This window comes from Scardinius erythrophthalmus, assembly GCF_964197995.2.
Source record: "Scardinius erythrophthalmus genome assembly, chromosome: 5".
Taxonomy (NCBI): Eukaryota; Metazoa; Chordata; class Actinopteri; order Cypriniformes; family Leuciscidae; genus Scardinius; species Scardinius erythrophthalmus.
Window position 1 is genome coordinate 54,798,390 of NC_138225.1, and position 21,221 is coordinate 54,819,610.

General features: G+C 42.6%; 1 protein-coding gene across 3 annotated transcripts in view; it reads left to right on the forward strand.

The window, feature by feature from the left end:
- Positions 1-21,221, forward strand: part of nup214 (nucleoporin 214) — an 84,034-nt gene that overhangs the window by 8,692 nt on the left and 54,121 nt on the right. For all 3 annotated transcript variants that reach the window (XM_081367011.1, XM_081367012.1, XM_081367013.1), the window contains 12 exons: positions 2,066-2,129; positions 3,192-3,295; positions 3,710-3,816; positions 3,924-3,990; positions 4,127-4,253; positions 4,784-4,942; positions 6,764-7,514; positions 8,122-8,255; positions 10,693-10,760; positions 14,562-14,642; positions 14,721-14,870; positions 15,514-15,672. In XM_081367011.1, coding sequence (XP_081223137.1) covers positions 2,066-2,129; positions 3,192-3,295; positions 3,710-3,816; positions 3,924-3,990; positions 4,127-4,253; positions 4,784-4,942; positions 6,764-7,514; positions 8,122-8,255; positions 10,693-10,760; positions 14,562-14,642; positions 14,721-14,870; positions 15,514-15,672 — 1,971 coding nt within the window. The remainder of the gene's footprint in view (positions 1-2,065; positions 2,130-3,191; positions 3,296-3,709; positions 3,817-3,923; positions 3,991-4,126; positions 4,254-4,783; positions 4,943-6,763; positions 7,515-8,121; positions 8,256-10,692; positions 10,761-14,561; positions 14,643-14,720; positions 14,871-15,513; positions 15,673-21,221) is intronic.

Below are 21,221 nucleotides of genomic sequence, written 5' to 3' on the forward strand. Positions count from 1 at the left end.
CTCTTTAAAGCAGGATGTGTTCTGATTGGCTGATCGTTCATCAGCTGGAAAAAATGGTTGTTATTGCAGGGTTCATACACTCGCTGCTTAAAGCTGCTGTAGGTAGGAATGGTCTAAAAAACTTCTTTTTCAAATGTGTTTAAACTTTATGTATATATCAATACATAATTTAAATGTAAGTATTCTGAAAAAGAAATGATAAAAATCGAGTGTATGTAGACCTCTCACGACTGTTTTAAAGAGAGCTCATTATTTCCATTCAGTCCACCCTCTCCCTTCTGGGCTCCTTCCAAAGCCACGCCCCCAAAACACATGAACGCGCGACCGCTGAGGTGGAGGACGTATTATTTACCTGAGACGAGCAGAGAGCGCAGTGCATGCAGTGACATCATGTCAGAATCACATGTAATAAAAAAATCTAACTTTATCATTATGAATATAAACAAATAAGATGTATTTTAGTAGCCTACTCACTATCAAGCTAGCATATCGATATTGGTAAAGTTAAAAATATTTTTTTTTTTGATTCGCTAACCAGCTAGTTATAAAGCTGCAGTAGGGAGTTTTTAGAAAACGTTGACCTGAAAATTATTCTGGTGATATGTAATGCTAAATAAGGTTTGCTAGTACATTATTTTTGGATGTTTGGTTGGTGTTGATGTTATATGCAAAGCACAACCCTGAAATCTACAAGAAATCATGCCATACATAATTTGTCAGGCCTGTTTTGAAATTATCTTAGTTGTGTAGTTCTTAAAAAATGAAACAAATCAAGCAGGGATACTTACTTGTCAAGCAGAAATGTGGCTAACTCGGCATCGGTTTTAAATCCTTTCAGGACACGTAGCTCCCTCCACCTCTGAAAAGCCGCTCCGACCCTCGTTTTATTTCGGACTCTATCAAATTCTTTCTTTTTGGATTTTTTTTTTCATCTCTCATCTGTCTTTTTCCGTTTATCCGTTATTTTATGAGCTGGTGTCACACGAGGAATTGGCAGTTTGGATTGTTTATCCATCATTAGCACAGCTGCGGCACAACGGCAGTATTGATTTTGAATGGCCGCACGCGCTGTGCAGGAGAGGGGGGTGATCAGCGCTCACACGAGCATGATTGACACTCCTAAGACACTCCTCCTGGCTCTGATTGGTTGTTTCTTACCGGGAGCGGTGTATTTCTGCAAATGGCAATAGGACCACTGGGAGGAGCCTGAGGGGCTTGATTTTTTCACAGATTATCTGTCTCATATTCTACTGTCAGGACATAATGACAGTTTTAATAAATATGTAAAAAATACATTTTTACAAAAGTTACCTACTGAAGCTTTAAAGGATTGAGTTTGACTTTTTAAAATGTAACCCTTGAAAACAGCCATATTTATGAAGAGCTACTTTATAAAGTGCTTAACTTATTTAAATACAATATAAAAAAAAATATATATATATTGTATGTTATTTTTAACACTAATACTGATAAACAAGATATTTAAGATCGAGCGCCGTATAGTATATAAGATATACTAATTATCAATATGTGTGATAAACCCCCATTAATCCTTTTCTCGATACAAAGTACGCCAACATTATAATACAAAATATTATTTATTGAACAATAATAGCCATTATAAACTTTGTATTTAATATAATAAATGCGTTGTATTTTGAATGCCTTATGTCTGTAATTTGAGTTTTAAAAATCCTTGAAGAATCCAAAAGATATTGTTTGATAAGCGCGATCTCTGACTGTAGTTCCTGAAAACCCCAAAAGTAGTGCTTGAAGAGTCCTGGAGTTTCATTTTGCAGTGTCTGTACGAACCCTTTAATGGTTATAGTTGTGGTGTGGACTTCTCATAGAGCTGGAGTGATTATCAACAGTTATCATTCACAGTTATTTATAGTTCTGGTTATCATTGGTGTGAAGGGGGCTTTAATCCCGTGTCTCGTGTCATGCCGTGTGTGTGTGTGTGTGTGTGTGTGTGTGTGTGTGTGTGTGTGTGTGTGTGTGTGTGTGTGTGTGTGTGTGTGTGTGTGTGTGTGTGTGTGTGTGTGTGTGTGTGTGTGTGTCTCAGACCTTACAGGCTAAAAAGGTGATCCCGTGTCCCAGCTTCTACAGCCAGGATCATCCCGTCAAAGGTACGACAGCTCAGACTCACTGTCCTTCTGTACAGCATCTGTGAATTGTGTAATGAAAATGTTGTGAACATCATTGGGCTATGGAAGGCATTTTCTATATATGCAAATTCTATGTTAATGAGTGGGTGGGGCTTATTCAAGCAATGGTGCTAGAGACACGCCTTCCGTAAAGCGTTGTCGTCGTCGACGCCCCGTGTGAATGAGGGTTAGGTCCATTACTTGAATAATCCCCCCCCCACACACACACACTCATTAACATAGAATTTGCATACAGGTTGTCTCTGAAAATGAAATGAAAACTAAAACTGTGAAATAAAAGAGGAACTAAAATGACAACTAAACTTTACACTTGACTTTGAATTGTGTCACTATTATTGCGTGAGCGTTAATAAAGAGCTGCGTAAAAACTGTATTTGCAGTTTCTGTTTCACGTTTGCCTTTGTAATTTAATATTGGCAGTCTTGCATCGAGATTGTAATGAAAATGAAACGTGACATCACCAATTGCATTTTATTTTTCAATCTGACTGGGATGATGCACTGTCACCGTGAAAATGAAGTCATTTAATTTCGTTCTCAATTTTGTCACATATTTCGCATACGGGTTTCTTTAATGAAATGATTAATCTGGTTTTCGTTTTCATCTTTATCATTTAATTGATTTGTTTAATTTTGGCAGAAAATGCCTTCCATATTGGGCATCATGATTTGGGGAAATAATCGAACTGCATTTCAATAATTATCATATATTAATAATTATTATCGTTGTTATTATTATAAATACTAAACTGTTACTAATAAATACAAATATTGAACAAAACAAAATAAAATAAATATTACTATTATAATATTTTACAGTAAAATAAAAAAATCAAGAATATTTTAGCTGTTTAATAAAAATATAAGAACATTTATATTTTACAGTACAAAAGTACAATTGCAATGCTTTAGATAATTTTCAGACATTAATCATCAAGCTTTTTTGATACAGCAACATATTTATTAACGATAGCTAATCCTTCACTCCCGATCTTCGCTCATCCCCTCTCCCTGTGTGTCGCAGTGCTGGACGTGTTGTGGCTGAGCACGTTTAACTTCGCGGTGGCGTACGCAGCGGCTGACGGCTCTCTGGAGACGCCCCCCGAGCTCGTGGTGGTGTCCTTACCCGTGAGTTACTCTCTCTCTCACACACACACACACACACACACACACACACACACACACACACTGCAACAGCTTTCAGACACGGCATGGGGTGTGCGATATAATCGTCTACGATAACATCATGATGGTTGTTTTAAAGGAGTAGTTCCCTTTCAAATATAAATTAGCCCTCAACTCATCCTAGGTGTGTATGACACTCTTCTTTCAGACGAACACAATCAGAGTTATATTAATAAATGTCCTCAGCTTTATAATGGCACTGAATTGCAAGCAACAGTTTGAAGCTCAAAAACATGCATCCATCCGTCATAAACGAACTCCACAGGCTCCGGGGGTTAATAAAGGCCTTCTGAAGTGAAGCGGTGAGTTTGTGTAAGAAAAAAATATTCATTGTGTGTGTGTGTTTGTGTGTGTCAGAAAAAGGACGAGAAAAGAGGCGAGCGCTATCTGAACTTCAACGATCTGGTGTACGGCACCTGCACCGAGAGGCAGCATCACTACTACCTGTGCCACATCGAGGACTGGTGAGGCTGGGCACACACACACACGAGCTGTGTCACACACACCAGTTATGTCACACACGTCACTGGAGTCGATGAATAAATGAATGAAACTGATTTGTCCTGCGCAGGGATCTGGTGTTGGCCGCGTCCGCCGCTGCTATTGAAGTTAGCATCATCGCCAAACAAGAGGACAAGGTAAACACACAGCCCAAAAGACGGCTTATTAAACTGTCATAACTTAAAGTCCCCCTGTTGGCATGCAAACATGAGGCGAAAAACACAAGATGTGCTTTCTCCCATTTTTGTCATGTGATGTGATGTGTGTGTGCAGGTGAACTGGGAGCTGTGGTTGCTGGAAGACGCCAGTCGAGCGGAGCTTCCCGTCACCGAGAACAACGAGGACACACTCCCTGTGGGCGTGGCCATCGACTACACCAGCCAGGAGGACATTCAGCTGTGTAAGAGCTCCGGAGGGTGATGCCTGTCGACTCGCATGACTGTTCCTCTGTGTTTGTGCTCTAAAATGCACGAGTTGGAGAGACATTTACTGTGACCCAAACCGCTCTGAGAACATCTCAGTCATGGTTTTATAAGATATATCGCCATTTCATTTTTAGGTTATACTTTATTTTACAGTTTCCTTGTTACATGTACATGGGTTTTAAAAAATGTATATAATAGATTAAATTAGCGCAGTTATGAGGCGTGTATAATTTAAACTAAACTCCCGCTCGACTGGGACTAACAGTGTCTGCTGTTTGATTCTCGATTATATATCAAATTTCAATTCGATATATGCATAGATTTGATCATAGATTGGAAAATACAATAGATACATAGATCAGGAAACATTCCTAAGGGAACCATTAGTTTTCGGGGAAACATCCTTGTGGCTCGTTCCTAGAACTATCCGGTGCGAAAGCCCCTATAGTGTTGTCACCGGTTCTGGTTTGTCTGCTGTAAAATGTTTTGTTCCTGTGGTCCTCAGCGGATGAGAAGCGTTTGCCTCCGGCACCGACGCTGATGCTGCTGTCTACAGATGGAGTTCTGTGTCCGTTCTCTTTACTGAACCTCAACGCCGGGGCGAAACAGCTGAGCGTATCTGCGGCCCCGCTGCCCGAGGACGGAGAGAGAGCGCCTGCCGCCCGTAAGACCTCACACACACCACTCGCTGAAGGCCTGATATACTCACGACAAAGCTTTCTCATTCTTCACTTAGGGGTGAAGCTTTTGTGAAATACCTTTGCTGCGATATCCCGACGAAGTCCACAATTAAATATCATAGACTGTGAAAAAATATGTTCGTAGTGTGCGTGACGTCACCCGTAGAGTTTCTGAAGCCCAAAGTGGGCGGAGCCGGCCGTCGCTATCTTGGCCGCGCGTCACTCCCGGATAAACGAAAATGTGCAGTGAGGCGGATTAGCTGAGGTGACGTGACACTAACGCTAACAGACAAACGGCTAGTAGTGACATCAGCGGCAATCCACCTGTCACTCAAGTGGCCACGCCCTTAATTATGCACAACTTTAAGGCTTAATATAATTTAAACGGATGAGTTATAAAAACATTCACCCCCTCACAGTCGTCATGAAGAGCAGAATTAGCGATATGGACCAAAACCACTTTTTGCACCAGACTGTAAACATGTGTTTCTGCTGTAAAGTTGGGCATTTGAACATGAGGGATTATGGGATTGAATCTCTTCTGCAGCCGGCCTCTAGTGGCCAGTGGATGAACTGCAGTTTAATCTCTTCAGTGTTGATTCTAGAGAGAGGAAGGTTGCCGCTTGGTAAATATGTGCTGTGCGCTTTCCTCTCAATAACAAAATAAACGCACAACAAATATTAGAAACAGTGTCAGCGTCGTTTCAATTAGAATTACAAGTTCAGTTTCTACTATAAAGCAGCTCGACAGACTGAACAGAAGAAATTAACCAGAGAGGATTTACAGCTCAAAGAAGGCGGAGCTTCAGAGCTACACCCACTTATTATGTAATCGGCACATGGACCAATAGTGCGTTAGTGCCCGCCCACTTTTTTTTTTTTCAGCTGCATTGATTTCGGAAGTATTTTTTCCATTTGTTGTCTTCGTTAAATCGTCATTTTTGAACCAAAGCAATCAGCTTCAAGGAGAATCACATTACAAACTTTGATTTCAAACTAAAAAGTTTATAAAAATCGGACTCACACAATCTCTATTACACTCAGTTTCAAGCTGTTTTGGTGCGGTTTGCTCGCAGAAGTGCTCTGATTAGCGGAATTTTTGTACAGCCTCATGGGTAATGTAGTTTTTCACCATGAAATCAGGTGTTAAACATGATTATCTTAAACAGAAGTTAAAACAAAGCAGGATGATGACTTGAACAAATGCATATTCCGTCGATTGACGTCGTCGTAGCTCACAGTAGGGCCGTCGACTTTTAAGCGTAAAATGAATTTCCTTATGGAGAAAATGAATGGAGTTTTTACTTCCAGAACCGACTGTTGCGCTCGATAGTAGTTCAGAGGTGTTTCCCAGCTGGAGCGAACTTTTCCAAACTTCGTCTTGGCCTGATTTTGTTCTGAATGACTTCACACCAGTTCGTTCGTTTGAAGTATATCAGGGCCTTTACTGAGCTCTCAATCAAACCTACAGGCTGCTCTGATGTTGATTAGGGCTGTCAAAACGGATGAAAAGCTCAATTCAAATTTTTAAATGGAAAACAATCCACTTCTACTCACTACATCTACATATTGTTGGTCGTCAGCAGGAAGAGCCTTTCCCGCCATTTTTCACATTAACAACGCAGCCACACCTGCTGTACTGGACAAGCTAACAAAAACACACCGCGTCAGTTACGTCATCATGTCTTGCGCGCCTTTTTCATTCGAAGAATTTTAGAAATTTACATTTTTATTTGACAGCCCTAATGTTGATTGATTTATTTCAGTTGTAACACTTTAAATCTCTTTTAAATCTTTTGTTTCAGAGTCGGTTTCCTCTGCTGCTCCTGTTTCTGCACCATCCTCCATCTTCCCATCGTTCTCCGCACCTCCTGGCACAGCCCCGCCCCCAGCCTCATTATCATTCACAGCCCCGCCCCCAGCATTTACAGCCCCAACCTCATCATCCTTCACAGCCCCGCCCCCAGCCTTCACAGCCCCGCCCCCAGCTTCATCCTCTTTCACAGCCTCATCATCTTTCACAGCCCCGCCCCCAGCCTCATCAACCTTCACAGCCCCACCCCCAGCCTTCACAGCCCCGCCCCCAGCCTCATCAACCTTCACAGCCCCGCCCCCAGCTTCATCATCTTTCACAGCCTCATCATCTTTCACAGCCCCGCCCCCAGCCTCATCATCCTTCACAGCCCCGCCCCCAGCAGCCTCATCATCTTTCACAGCCCCGCCCCCAGCCTCATCATCTTTCACAGCCCCGCCCCCAGCCTTCACAGCCCCGCCCCCAGCCTCAGCCCCTCCCCCTTATCCGTCCTCCTCTGGTTTCTCGTTCTCTCTTCCTCCTCTGGGATCCGGCGCTCCCTCAGGCTTCTCTCTCGGCTCCAGCTCGGCTGGCTTCTCCTTTACTGCTCCCAAACCCCCCTCCTCCTCCTCCGACGCTTCTGCCTTCTCCTTCTCTTCCTCCGCTCCTCCTCAGCATCTTCCTGCTGTTTCTCCCATCATCAGCGGCCCCAAAGCCCCGGCGGAGCCTGCAACGCCTGCCGTCAGGATGAACCTCACCGACAGGTGAGTGCCTGATCCATAAAGTATGTTCGTAGTGTGCGTCACGTCACCTGTAGTGTTTCTGAAAAGCGTTTCTTAAGCTCAAAGTGGGCGGAGCCGGCCGTCGCCATCTTAGCTGGCGCCACCGACGCTCCTGGATAAACGAACATGTGCAGTGAGGCAGATTAGCTGACGTGACGCTAACGCTAACAGACAAACAGCTAGTAGTGACATCAGCGGCAATCCACCTGTCACTCAAGTGGCCACGCCCTTAATTATGCACAACTTTTAGGCTTAATATAATTTAAACGGATGAGTTATAAAATAATTCACCCTCTCACAGTCGTCATGAAGGACAACATTAGCGATATAGACCAAAGCCACTTTTTGCACCAGACTGTAAACATGTGTTTCTGCTGTAAAGTTGGACATTTGAACATGGGGGATTATGGGATTGACTCTCGTCTGTAGCCGGCCTCTAATGGCCAGTGGATGAACTGCAGTTTAAGTCTCTTCAGTGTTGGTTTCGAGGGTTAGGGTTAGAGGACTGAAGGTTACCGCTTGGCCTGATCTCAATATTTAATTTCCTGGATAATCCTGAATGATTAAATGAACATTTGTTTTGCGGCAGGTTTTCGGCGGTGGACACCATGACGTCGGTCCCGACTCCTGCCCAGCCGTTCTCTTTGACCTCGACACCCAAACCCACAGCCGTGGAGGTCATCGGTCCGACGGGACCCGCGCTCAAACCAACCGTTCCTGCAGGTACACACTCACATTCCCAGCTCCTCGTTTATAACATCGGGATCTATGAAGACACAAACTGATGTTCAAGGCTCTTTTATTGTCATTCCAGACACATTTTTACATGAAGGAACAAAACTAAGTACTAACAGGGTTCATACAAGCTGCTTAAACTACTTGAATTTGACTTTTTGATATTTAAGATCCTGGAAAACCCTTGAAAACAGCCATATTTATGAAGAGGTACTTGAAAAGTGCTTTATTTATTTAAATACAATGTATATGAAATAAAAAAAAAATCGAAAAAACACAAATACAATCTTTTCACGTAAAATTAACACTGCTGTCCGTCTGATAAACCCCCATCCATACAAAGTACACTAACATTATATTGTAAAATATTATTTATTGGACAATAATAGCCATCATAAACTTTGTATTTAATATATTATTAAATACGTTGCAAGTTGTATTTTGGATGCCTTACATCTGTAATTTTAGTTTTAAAAATCCTTAAAAAATCCTAAAGATATTGTTTGATAAGTGCGATCTCTGATTGTAGTCCTTGACAACCAAAAAAGTAGTGCTTGAAAAGTCCTGGAATTTCTTTTTACCGTATCTGTACGAACCCTAAGGTCCTAGGGTGAAACTAGGGTGTGTGTCTAAGCAGCTACCTCAATAAAAATAGCATGATAGCAATAAAAACTAGAATAGACAATGCAAGAATAAAAACAGTGCAATATTTAGTAGTAAATTAGGACATAAATAGTCAAATATTTAATATTTAAAAAATAAATGTGCAATGTGAAGAGCATGTTCAAGCTTTCTGTGCTCTCATATACCAGAAATTAAAATAATCAGACATTGTTTATTAAAATGCATTGATAAATAGACTTGCACAGTATGCTTTAATACACAAATGAGCACTTGCTTTGTTATAATTGTCACTGAAATTAATATATAGAAAGTCCAAAAGAACAACATTAAATATAATCTTTTGTTACATAATCAGTGTCTCTACTGTTGATCAATGAATGCATCCTTGCATTAATGCATAAAAGTATTAATGTTCTTTTTTAATTATTAACGTTTGAATGGGAATTTAAATCCTCATATTAGAGTGATTTCTGAAGGATCATGTGACACTGAAGACTGGAGTAATGATGCTGAACATTCAGCTTTGATCACAGGAATAAATTACACTTTACTGTATATTCACATAGAGAACTGCTGATTTACATTTCCTTGAGCTGGATATGATGCGCTTTGTGCTTGAATTTAAGATAAACTGTTAATAAAGTGTGATGCATTTAGCAATGTTTTTATGCATATGAGCACTTTAAAAAATCCTTTAAACGAACTTGTCATACTTTCACATGTTGGATCATTCTGTGAATGTCTTTATAAATGAGGCACCTGGAGCCATTAAATCAGATGATGATGATGATGATGATGATGATGAGTAGGGCTGGGTATTGATACAAATTTCACGATTCGATTCCGATTCGATTCAATATTGATTATTTTGGATATCAGGTACAATACTTGGCAAATTTTCTCAAGGAAAACAAATCTCTTCATTAATGCTGTAAACTATGGGAGTCAGTGGTAGCCTAGCCTTCATTAGCCTACTATAATATTGAAGGTAAAAATTAACTGATTTGTATGCAAACACTTAAAATACACTTTTATTTATGTGTATAATAATAAAGTCATATGAAATATAAACATTTAAATGGTGGCTATCATAAAAACCTGCTAGATTTATTCAAACATGCATTAAAAATGTAAGAACATTAAAAATGATAATGAATATGTAATATGGTGCGTATATTTAGCAGAATGCTCCTCTCTAGAGTTAATATTTCTCGCTGACTGACGAGTTTATGGTCACTGGATATGGCTTTTCTGAGGTAAATGTGACGTTACATGACATTTGTTTACAAGCTGTTTTACTGACGTCTTTCCACGGTTGAAACACTGAGCGATTCCATGTCACATGATACGGATTTCGATAAGTTGTACTCCATCTTTAACACACTTTCAGAAGCTCATTCAAGTTTATCTCGCGCTGTAACTGGTGTTATTAAGGCGGAAGAGAAGATCATGCGCTTCTCTAGAGCTGAGCCAGAGCGATCTCACGCCACAGCGACAAAACACTATTTATGTTTTTGAATTTCACAAGAAAATGGATGTCATTTAAAATCTGAGACTTTGTTTCATATCAATAATAACAAAGCACAAAGATTATTGCGATTTATTGGATGGGATGCGCACTACAATGTTTCATTCATTCATCAACTGAAAACAGGACGACTAATCGATTCCTGGGATTTAAGAATCGATATCGGTTCGTAAAAATGAGGATCGATTAAAATCAAGAAATCGATATTTTTTACCCAGCCCTGATGATGATGATGATGGTGATGATGATGATGATGATGTTGATGTGTTTCAGCGTTGTCCCGCAGCGCCGCTCCTCCAGCCGCTCTGCAGAAACCAGCCTCAGTCGTCACTCCTGCGCAGGTACAGCACCAAACAGGCCTCGACATTCACGTCTCTGCTCACCAGTCACTGTGGCTAGTGGTTTTTAATATCCTCTCATCATTTGGAGCAGGTTTATTAGGCTACTGTCACTTTAAGACCTGATGCACGGATCCTATATACTATTACACAGGCGTTTTCTTTCTCAACTGTTTACGTTAAAACATAACGTGTTTACGTGAATACTCGCCGGCATTTTGACATTATTGTGTGTGTGTTTGACTGTTATAGCGCAATAAGCAGCGAAACAGAACTCAATTTAGTACTAAGAGATGGCAAATTACAAACACTCAGATAAATTCAATATAAGCTGAGAAACAAATGTAATAAACTGCTTTAAATTTTTCTGCGACAGTTTTTCTGTGTAAAAATCAGTGCTGGACAGCGATTAATCGCATCCAAAATAAAAGATTGTGTTTACATAATATATATATATGTGTGTACTGTATAATTATTTTGTATATATAAATACACATGCATGTTGTATATGTTTAAAGGGTCATTTCACCCATTTGAACATTGTTTTTTATTTAAAGTGGGTCATATATGTAGTCGAAATGTAAAATAATTTTTGAATTTGGTGCCTTCGTGACCGAGAAAAGACAAAAAATAACTTCAGAACGCATTTGTATGAAAGACAACAACTCCCACAATGCACCACATTGCACAGCTCCGCAAGCCACTCCCACTAATCCAGAAAGCGCATATCTGCCTATAAGAGAAATCACTCTTCCGTCTACAAGGCTAGCTACTACCAGAGCTTGAAATTCATTTCACATTCACACAAAATGTCTAGTTAGTTGGCGAACTCATTAGTGCATTACTCCTCGTTTGTATTTCTTTCGAAAAGGTGAATTATTGCATGGTACCTGGATGTTCAGTCAGAACATATGCGGTGCGAAACTAGTTCTCAACACAAACGTCCGTGTCCTCGTCTGATTCAGAGATTTCGTCCAGGAGAAATTGTCATCGTTGAAATTCTTTGCCGCAGACGGACTCTATCTCTGTGTTCGTAGCGGTTCGTAGCTGCATTGTGAGATCACCGGCGCCACCAGTCCGCCCTAACTCGAGCCAGTCCGGGCTCCTCGTCCGCGGCAGGAAGGTCTTCTCTGCCTCGGCTGCTCTTCGCTATAATGCGGCTTGTAAAGGTAGCCACAAACACCTGATTCAAGCATCAGACTTCCGAAATCCTCTTCTTCTATATCATATTGAGCACTCTCCTCCGCTATTGTCATAACTTTACATCTGTCTCCACAGCGCCTGTTAGCTTAGCTACAAACAAGATGGAGGATATTGCTTTCAGTTTCAGAGAGTAAAGTCCCACCCACTGATCTGTAATAGGTCTGTAGCGTGAGCGCGCCCCACCCTGGGAAAGATGAGAAACTAGTGTCTGTAGTCTTAACAGAAATCCCCCCCTGTAACACTTCCTCCTACAATGACGCAAAATGACGATTTTTGCGTCATTGTAGGAGGAAGTGTAAGAGGTAAATAACAGATTTCTCCCATCTCAGGGGAAAATGAGAGAGTGTTGCACGACCATTCAATAGTATGACTGGGTTTCTAACAATGCAAAGCTTAATGCAAATGGGTGAAGTGTCCCTTTAAGAAAATTATTTATATATAAAATATTTATATTTATAAATATATAATATAAATATATATGAATGTGTGTATATATACAGTATATACATGCATTTCTTAAATATATACATGCATGTGTGTGTATTTACATATACAAAATAATTATACAGTACACACACATATATTATGTAAACAAACTTATTTTAGATGCGATTAATCGCTGACCAGCACTAGTAAAAATAAAACTCCATAGTCTTCACTGCATTAATTAAATATACATTGATTGTTGTTAAAGCCACAAAAGTCATTCAGTCGAGAGCAGTGAGTGATTTTCTGTCTTTTTGTAGTTTGATTAACATTAATGACACAGACGGCAGCAGGTTTATTAGGCTACTGTCACTTTAAGACCTGACGCACGGATCCAATATACTGATACACATGCAGTGTTTCCCCTACCATTATATAAGGGGGGCGCCCCGCCCTCCTAACGGCTCCCCCCGCCCCCCCTTGGAGGTCAAGTAAATTTGATTTGATTTTCTTTATAGCGCCAGATTACAATTTGTTATTTTATATAAAAAAAAACTACATGGCCCTTAAGTAATATGTTGTTTATCTTATTTCCACGATGGCATGTCTTTTCTGTCTGTGTTTGCGCGTTTACAATTATCCCAATGAGTGCGCACACTCACACACAAACAAACACTTGCGTCACATACAGTTGAGCACTAGCGGACAGAGAGCGCGCGGCGGGAAATATGTCGCTGAACTGAAGATGGCAACACTCGCTCTACTGCGAGTAGCAGCCGGAGTAGCTCTCCTGCTCCAAGTCTAACGCCCGGTTCACATATATTTCGTTTGCGGTGAGTATTTTTTTTCCCGTACACTGTACGCGGATGCAGTCCGTCGATGATCGATCCGTTCCAGTTGCGGTGCGTATACAGCAGTGCAGAGATCGTTTCCGCACCGAGTCTATTTCTGCTGTGCTGCAAACGCTGAATTAAAGTGACAGTGCATGTTTCGTGATCAAAATGAATACCGATTGACCTGAAAATGTAGTAATTTCACCATAAGTGCGATTAATTAAATAAAATGTAGTAATCTCACCATAAATTTATTTAATTAATTACTACTTTTTTCACTTTAAGACTGAGTTAAAGCAAGGAAAACTACAATTTACCTCAACAAGGCGACATAATGAACAACACTCGTCTCATTCGTGGAGGTGGAAAAACAAGTTCTTTGTGACATGCAAGATTTATTGTATTAAAATTTAAATACAAAAGATTTTAATATAAGTACATGGTTAAATATTTTACCACTTGCTTGAACAATTTAATATATAATTATATAGAAGTAATGCATTGAATAATACATTGTTTAAATTGTGTTTACGTGAACGCGCGTTCACAGCAGTGGTGCGTCTGACAGGATTATTCTCTCCAATAAATGCATCATAGAAATAAAAACTTCTCATAAAAAAGCCCTTTTAAAATTTGTTTGTCATATATATGTATTAACTAACATTAACGAACAATGAATGACCAATATATTTGTTAGTATTTATAAATCTTTTTTTAGTTGGTAGTTAAAAAATAAAACTATTTAAGCTCTGGTCCATTAATATTAACAAATACTTCTATAAATTTAACAAAGGTTATTTGCAAAAGTCAATTTTAAAAAGATTTAAATATGTTTATTTATTTTTTTAAAGAGATATCTTATGTTAACATTTTTTAACTTTTACAAACCATTACCCTCCCAGACAATTTATGTGACAGATAGATAGATAGATAGATAGATAGATAGATAGATAGATAGATAGATAGATAGATAGTGTCTGTGTCAATTTTCCCCAAACAAACCAACCAACCCCCCCCCCCAAACCTGTAAACCTAGGGGAAACACTGCACATGTGTTTTCACGTTCACTCAGAACACCGTAGTGACTGCATGGCAACACCCTGTGTTTCTGCACTGGCAATGGTTTAAAAAGCATGAAAATAAACTTTCGTGATGCCGAAGAACATCAGTGTCCTGCGAGCGTATCCATGATAGAGATGATAATCAAACACCAGCCATAGACTGAGCTCTGCAGCGCGACACTAACATCTGTCTGTGAAAGAAGATTGTGGAGACATGTTATTGGCTCCCGATCTTGTGTCGTCATGTAGACTGATCTGACCGGTGTGTGTTTGCATGGCAGGCTGTGTCTGTGAAAGCCCTGGAGAAACAGCTCCAGCAGAAGAAGGAAGCGGACCCCGTCATGACGGGAATAATGGAGGAGGTAGAGTCAGTCATCACATGTTCACATGCTCACGTCTGATTGGCCGGTCGTGTTGACGCCGCCCTGTTCTCTGCCTAGATCGCTCACTTTCAGAAGGAGCTGGACGATCTGAAGAGCCGCTGCAGGAATGCTGATTTCCGGGTGGGAAGCACAGACGACATGAAAGTCCTGAGGAAAGACTCGGAGAACTTCCATGCCTTCACACTGGAGATCAAAGAAACCACGGAGGTACAGCACACACTTAAAGGGACAGCGCACCCTAAAGTCACAATTACATCATTTACTCACCCTGGCGTTGTTCTGATGCCCTTCTTTCTTTTTCGGACCCCAAAAAGGAGAATTTATTATTATTTTGTTATTTTTTTTAAGTCACATTTTTCTTAGTCTTGATTTAAGCTCAAAGAATCTCTCGTTTTTCTCCTCAAATCCGCGTCTCTTTCCAGGTTTGTTTTCACAGGCAAATACAATTTACAATCAGTCAAAATGACGGAAATCACTTTGAAATAGTATCAAGTAATGCTGAAGTTAATGAACATTTTTGATTAAGGCAACATATGTTACATAATACAGATATATATATTACTATAGTGATGTTTAACCGTCCGATTGCTGTGGAAAGATATTTTAAATATCCCTTTAATGTTCAATGTTTGAAAGGTGAGTACACTTTCTTTTTTCTTTTTTTTTTTTTTTACATATTATCGTGTTCATAGAGCGAGCCTTTCACTGATTGTTTACAGCTTAACGGAAGTTACACCCATAACTCGTGCAAAGCATCATGGGGCGCAGGAATACTGTGAATGATGAAGAACTGTAGGTGTCACAGTAGTTGTCTGTTGTGTGATTGACCGTGTTGATCTGTTGTACGCAGTCTCTTCACGGGGACATTAGCGCGCTAAAGACTAGCTTGCTGGAGGGTTTCGCTGGAGCCGAGGAGGCGCGAGCTCAAAGCGAACTCAACCGAGACAAAGACTATCTCCAGCTTCTCTACAAGAAACCCCTGGACCCGCGGCGAGAGGAGCAGCTCAAGGTCTCACACACGCACACGCACACGCACACGCACACACACACACACGTTTGAGGATGAATGCATCGCGATTCTTAAGAACTAGCTTAGTGCGCCATCTGCTGTTACAAACTAGCCTAGAGCGCCATCTGCTGTTAAGAACTAGCCTAGAGCGCCATCTGCTGTTACAAACTAGCCTAGAGCGCCATCTGCTGTTACAAACTAGCCTAGAGCGCCATCTGCTGTTACAAACTAGCCTAGAGCGCCATCTGCTGTTACAAACTAGCACTAGCCTAGAGCGCCATCTGCTGTTACAAACTAGCCTAGAGCGCCATCTGCTGTTACAAACTAGCCTAGAGCGCCATCTGCTGTTAAGAACTAGCTTAGAGCACCATCTGCTGTTACAAACTAGCCTAGAGCGCCATCTGCTGTTAAGAACTAGCCTAGAGCGCCATCTGCTGTTACAAACTAGCTTAGAGCGCCATCTGCTGTTAAGAACTAGCTTAGAGCACCATCTGCTGTTACAAACTAGCCTAGAGCGTCATCTGCTGTTAAGAACTAGCCTAGAGCGCCATCTGCTGTTACAAACTAGCCTAGAGCGCCATCTGCTGTTACAAACTAGCCTAGAGCGCCATCTGCTGTTACAAACTAGCTTAGAGCGCCATCTGCTGTTAAGAACTAGCTTAGAGCACCATCTGCTGTTACAAACTAGCCTAGAGCGCCATCTGCTGTTACAAACTAGCCTAGAGCGCCATCTGCTGTTAAGAACTAGCCTAGAGCGCCATCTGCTGTTACAAACTAGCCTAGAGCGCCATCTGCTGTTACAAACTAGCCTAGAGCGCCATCTGCTGTTAAGAACTAGCCTAGAGCGCCATCTGCTGTTACAAACTAGCCTAGAGCGCCATCTGCTGTTACAAACTAGCCTAGAGCGCCATCTGCTGTTACAAACTAGCCTAGAGCGCCATCTGCTGTTAAGAACTAGCCTAGAGCGCCATCTGCTGTTACAAACTAGCCTAGAGCGCCATCTGCTGTTACAAACTAGCCTAGAGCGCCATCTGCTGTTACAAACTAGCTTAGAGCGCCATCTGCTGTTAAGAACTAGCTTAGAGCACCATCTGCTGTTACAAACTAGCCTAGAGCGCCATCTGCTGTTACAAACTAGCCTAGAGCGCCATCTGCTGTTAAGAACTAGCCTAGAGCGCCATCTGCTGTTAAGAACTAGCCTAGAGCGCCATCTGCTGTTACAAACTAGCCTAGAGCGCCATCTGCTGTTACAAACTAGCCTAGAGCAACATCTGCTGTTACAAACTAGCCTAGAGCGCCATCTGCTGTTACAAACTAGCCTAGAGCGCCATCTGCTGTTACAAACTAGCCTAGAGCGCCACAGAGCCTAGAGCGCCATCTGCTGTTACAAACTAGCCTAGAGCGCCATCTGCTGTTACAAACTAGCCTAGAGCGCCATCTGCTGTTACAAACTAGCCTAGAGCGCCATCTGCTGTTACAAACTAGCCTAGAGCGCCATCTGCTGTTACAAACTAGCTTAGAGCGCCATCTGCTGTTAAGAACTAGCCTAGAGCGCCATCTGCTGTTACAAACTAGCTTAGAGCGCCATCTGCTGTTACAAACTAGCCTAGAGCGCCATCTGCTGTTACAAACTAGCCTAGAGCGCCATCTGCTGTTACAAACTAGCCTAGAGCGCCATCTGCTGTTACAAACTAGCCTAGAGCGCCATCTGCTGTTAAGAACTAGCTTAGAGCACCATCTGCTGTTACAAACTAGCCTAGAGCGCCATCTGCTGTTACAAACTAGCCTAGAGCGCCATCTGCTGTTAAGAACTAGCCTAGAGCGCCATCTGCTGTTAAGAACTAGCCTAGAGCGCCATCTGCTGTTACAAACTAGCCTAAAGCGCCATCTGCTGTTACGAACTAGCCTAGAGCGCCATCTGCTGTTACAAACTAGCCTAGAGCGCCATCTGCTGTTACAAACTAGCCTAGAGCGCCATCTGCTGTTACAAACTAGCCTAGAGCGCCATCTGCTGTTACAAAATAGCTTAGAGCGCCATCTGCTGTTAAGAACTAGTCTAGAGCGCCATCTGCTGTTACAAACTAGCTTAGAGCGCCATCTGCTGTTACAAACTAGCCTAGAGCGCCATCTGCTGTTACAAACTAGCCTAGAGCGCCATCTGCTGTTACAAACTAGCCTAGAGCGCCATCTGCTGTTAAGAACTAGCCTAGAGCGCCATCTGCTGTTACAAACTAGCCTAGAGCGCCATCTGCTGTTACAAACTAGCCTAGAGCGCCATCTGCTGTTACAAACTAGCCTAGAGCGCCATCTGCTGTTACAAACTAGCACTAGCCTAGAGCGCCATCTGCTGTTACAAACTAGCCTAGAGCGCCATCTGCTGTTACAAACTAGCCTAGAGCGCCATCTGCTGTTAAGAACTAGCTTAGAGCACCATCTGCTGTTACAAACTAGCCTAGAGCGCCATCTGCTGTTAAGAACTAGCCTAGAGCGCCATCTGCTGTTACAAACTAGCTTAGAGCGCCATCTGCTGTTAAGAACTAGCTTAGAGCACCATCTGCTGTTACAAACTAGCCTAGAGCGTCATCTGCTGTTAAGAACTAGCCTAGAGCGCCATCTGCTGTTACAAACTAGCCTAGAGCGCCATCTGCTGTTACAAACTAGCCTAGAGCGCCATCTGCTGTTACAAACTAGCTTAGAGCGCCATCTGCTGTTAAGAACTAGCTTAGAGCACCATCTGCTGTTACAAACTAGCCTAGAGCGCCATCTGCTGTTACAAACTAGCCTAGAGCGCCATCTGCTGTTAAGAACTAGCCTAGAGCGCCATCTGCTGTTACAAACTAGCCTAGAGCGCCATCTGCTGTTACAAACTAGCCTAGAGCGCCATCTGCTGTTAAGAACTAGCCTAGAGCGCCATCTGCTGTTACAAACTAGCCTAGAGCGCCATCTGCTGTTACAAACTAGCCTAGAGCGCCATCTGCTGTTACAAACTAGCCTAGAGCGCCATCTGCTGTTAAGAACTAGCCTAGAGCGCCATCTGCTGTTACAAACTAGCCTAGAGCGCCATCTGCTGTTACAAACTAGCCTAGAGCGCCATCTGCTGTTACAAACTAGCTTAGAGCGCCATCTGCTGTTAAGAACTAGCTTAGAGCACCATCTGCTGTTACAAACTAGCCTAGAGCGCCATCTGCTGTTACAAACTAGCCTAGAGCGCCATCTGCTGTTAAGAACTAGCCTAGAGCGCCATCTGCTGTTAAGAACTAGCCTAGAGCGCCATCTGCTGTTACAAACTAGCCTAGAGCGCCATCTGCTGTTACAAACTAGCCTAGAGCAACATCTGCTGTTACAAACTAGCCTAGAGCGCCATCTGCTGTTACAAACTAGCCTAGAGCGCCATCTGCTGTTACAAACTAGCCTAGAGCGCCACAGAGCCTAGAGCGCCATCTGCTGTTACAAACTAGCCTAGAGCGCCATCTGCTGTTACAAACTAGCCTAGAGCGCCATCTGCTGTTACAAACTAGCCTAGAGCGCCATCTGCTGTTACAAACTAGCCTAGAGCGCCATCTGCTGTTACAAACTAGCTTAGAGCGCCATCTGCTGTTAAGAACTAGCCTAGAGCGCCATCTGCTGTTACAAACTAGCTTAGAGCGCCATCTGCTGTTACAAACTAGCCTAGAGCGCCATCTGCTGTTACAAACTAGCCTAGAGCGCCATCTGCTGTTACAAACTAGCCTAGAGCGCCATCTGCTGTTACAAACTAGCCTAGAGCGCCATCTGCTGTTAAGAACTAGCTTAGAGCACCATCTGCTGTTACAAACTAGCCTAGAGCGCCATCTGCTGTTACAAACTAGCCTAGAGCGCCATCTGCTGTTAAGAACTAGCCTAGAGCGCCATCTGCTGTTAAGAACTAGCCTAGAGCGCCATCTGCTGTTACAAACTAGCCTAAAGCGCCATCTGCTGTTACGAACTAGCCTAGAGCGCCATCTGCTGTTACAAACTAGCCTAGAGCGCCATCTGCTGTTACAAACTAGCCTAGAGCGCCATCTGCTGTTACAAACTAGCCTAGAGCGCCATCTGCTGTTACAAAATAGCTTAGAGCGCCATCTGCTGTTAAGAACTAGTCTAGAGCGCCATCTGCTGTTACAAACTAGCTTAGAGCGCCATCTGCTGTTACAAACTAGCCTAGAGCGCCATCTGCTGTTACAAACTAGCCTAGAGCGCCATCTGCTGTTACAAACTAGCCTAGAGCGCCATCTGCTGTTAAGAACTAGCTTAGAGCGCCATCTGCTGTTACAAACTAGCCTAGAGCGCCATCTGCTGTTAAGAACTAGCTTAGAGCACCATCTGCTGTTACAAACTAGCCTAGAGCGCCATCTGCTGTTAAGAACTAGCCTAGAGCGCCATCTGCTGTTACAAACTAGCCTAGAGCGCCATCTGCAGTTACAAACTAGCCTAGAGCAACATCTGCTGTTACAAACTAGCCTAGAGCGCCATCTGCTGTTAAGAACTAGCTTAGAGCGCCATCTGCTGTTAAGAACTAGCTTAGAGCGTCATCTGCTGTTACAAACTAGCCTAGAGCGCCATCTGCTGTTACAAACTAGCCTAGAGCAACATCTGCTGTTACAAACTAGCCTAGAGCGCCATCTGCTGTTACAAACTAGCTTAGAGCGCCATCTGCTGTTAAGAACTAGCCTAGAGCGCCATCTGTTGTTACAAACTAGCTTAGAGCGCCATCTGCTGTTACAAACTAGCCTAGAGCAACATCTGCTGTTTAAAACTAGCCTAGAGCGCCATCTGCTGTTAAACGCTAGCCTAGAGCAACATCTGCTGTTACAAACTAGCCTAGAGCGCCATCTGCTGTTACAAACTAGCCTAGAGCGCCATCTGCTGTTACAAACTAGCCTAGAGCGCCATCTGCTGTTAAGAACTAGCTTAGAGCACCATCTGCTGTTACAAACTAGCCTAGAGCGCCATCTGCTGTTACAAACTAGCCTAGAGCGCCATCTGCTGTTAAGAACTAGCCTAGAGCGCCATCTGCTGTTACGAACTAGCCTAGAGCGCCATCTGCTGTTACAAACTAGCCTAAAGCGCCATCTGCTGTTACAAACTAGCCTAGAGCAACATCTGCTGTTACGAACTAGCCTAGAGCGCCATCTGCTGTTACGAACTAGCCTAGAGCGCCATCTGCTGTTACAAACTAGCCTAGAGCGCCATCTGCTGTTACAAACTAGCCTAGAGCGCCATCTGCTGTTAAGAACTAGCTTAGAGCGCCATCTGCTGTTACAAACTAGCCTAGAGCGCCATCTGCTGTTACAAACTAGCCTAGAGCGCCATCTGCTGTTACAAACTAGCCTAGAGCGCCATCTGCTGTTACAAACTAGCCTAGAGCGCCATCTGCTGTTACAAACTAGCCTAGAGCGCCATCTGCTGTTACAAACTAGCCTAGAGCGCCATCTGCTGTTACAAACTAGCCTAGAGCGCCATCTGCTGTTAAGAACTAGCTTAGAGCACCATCTGCTGTTACAAACTAGCCTAGAGCGCCATCTGCTGTT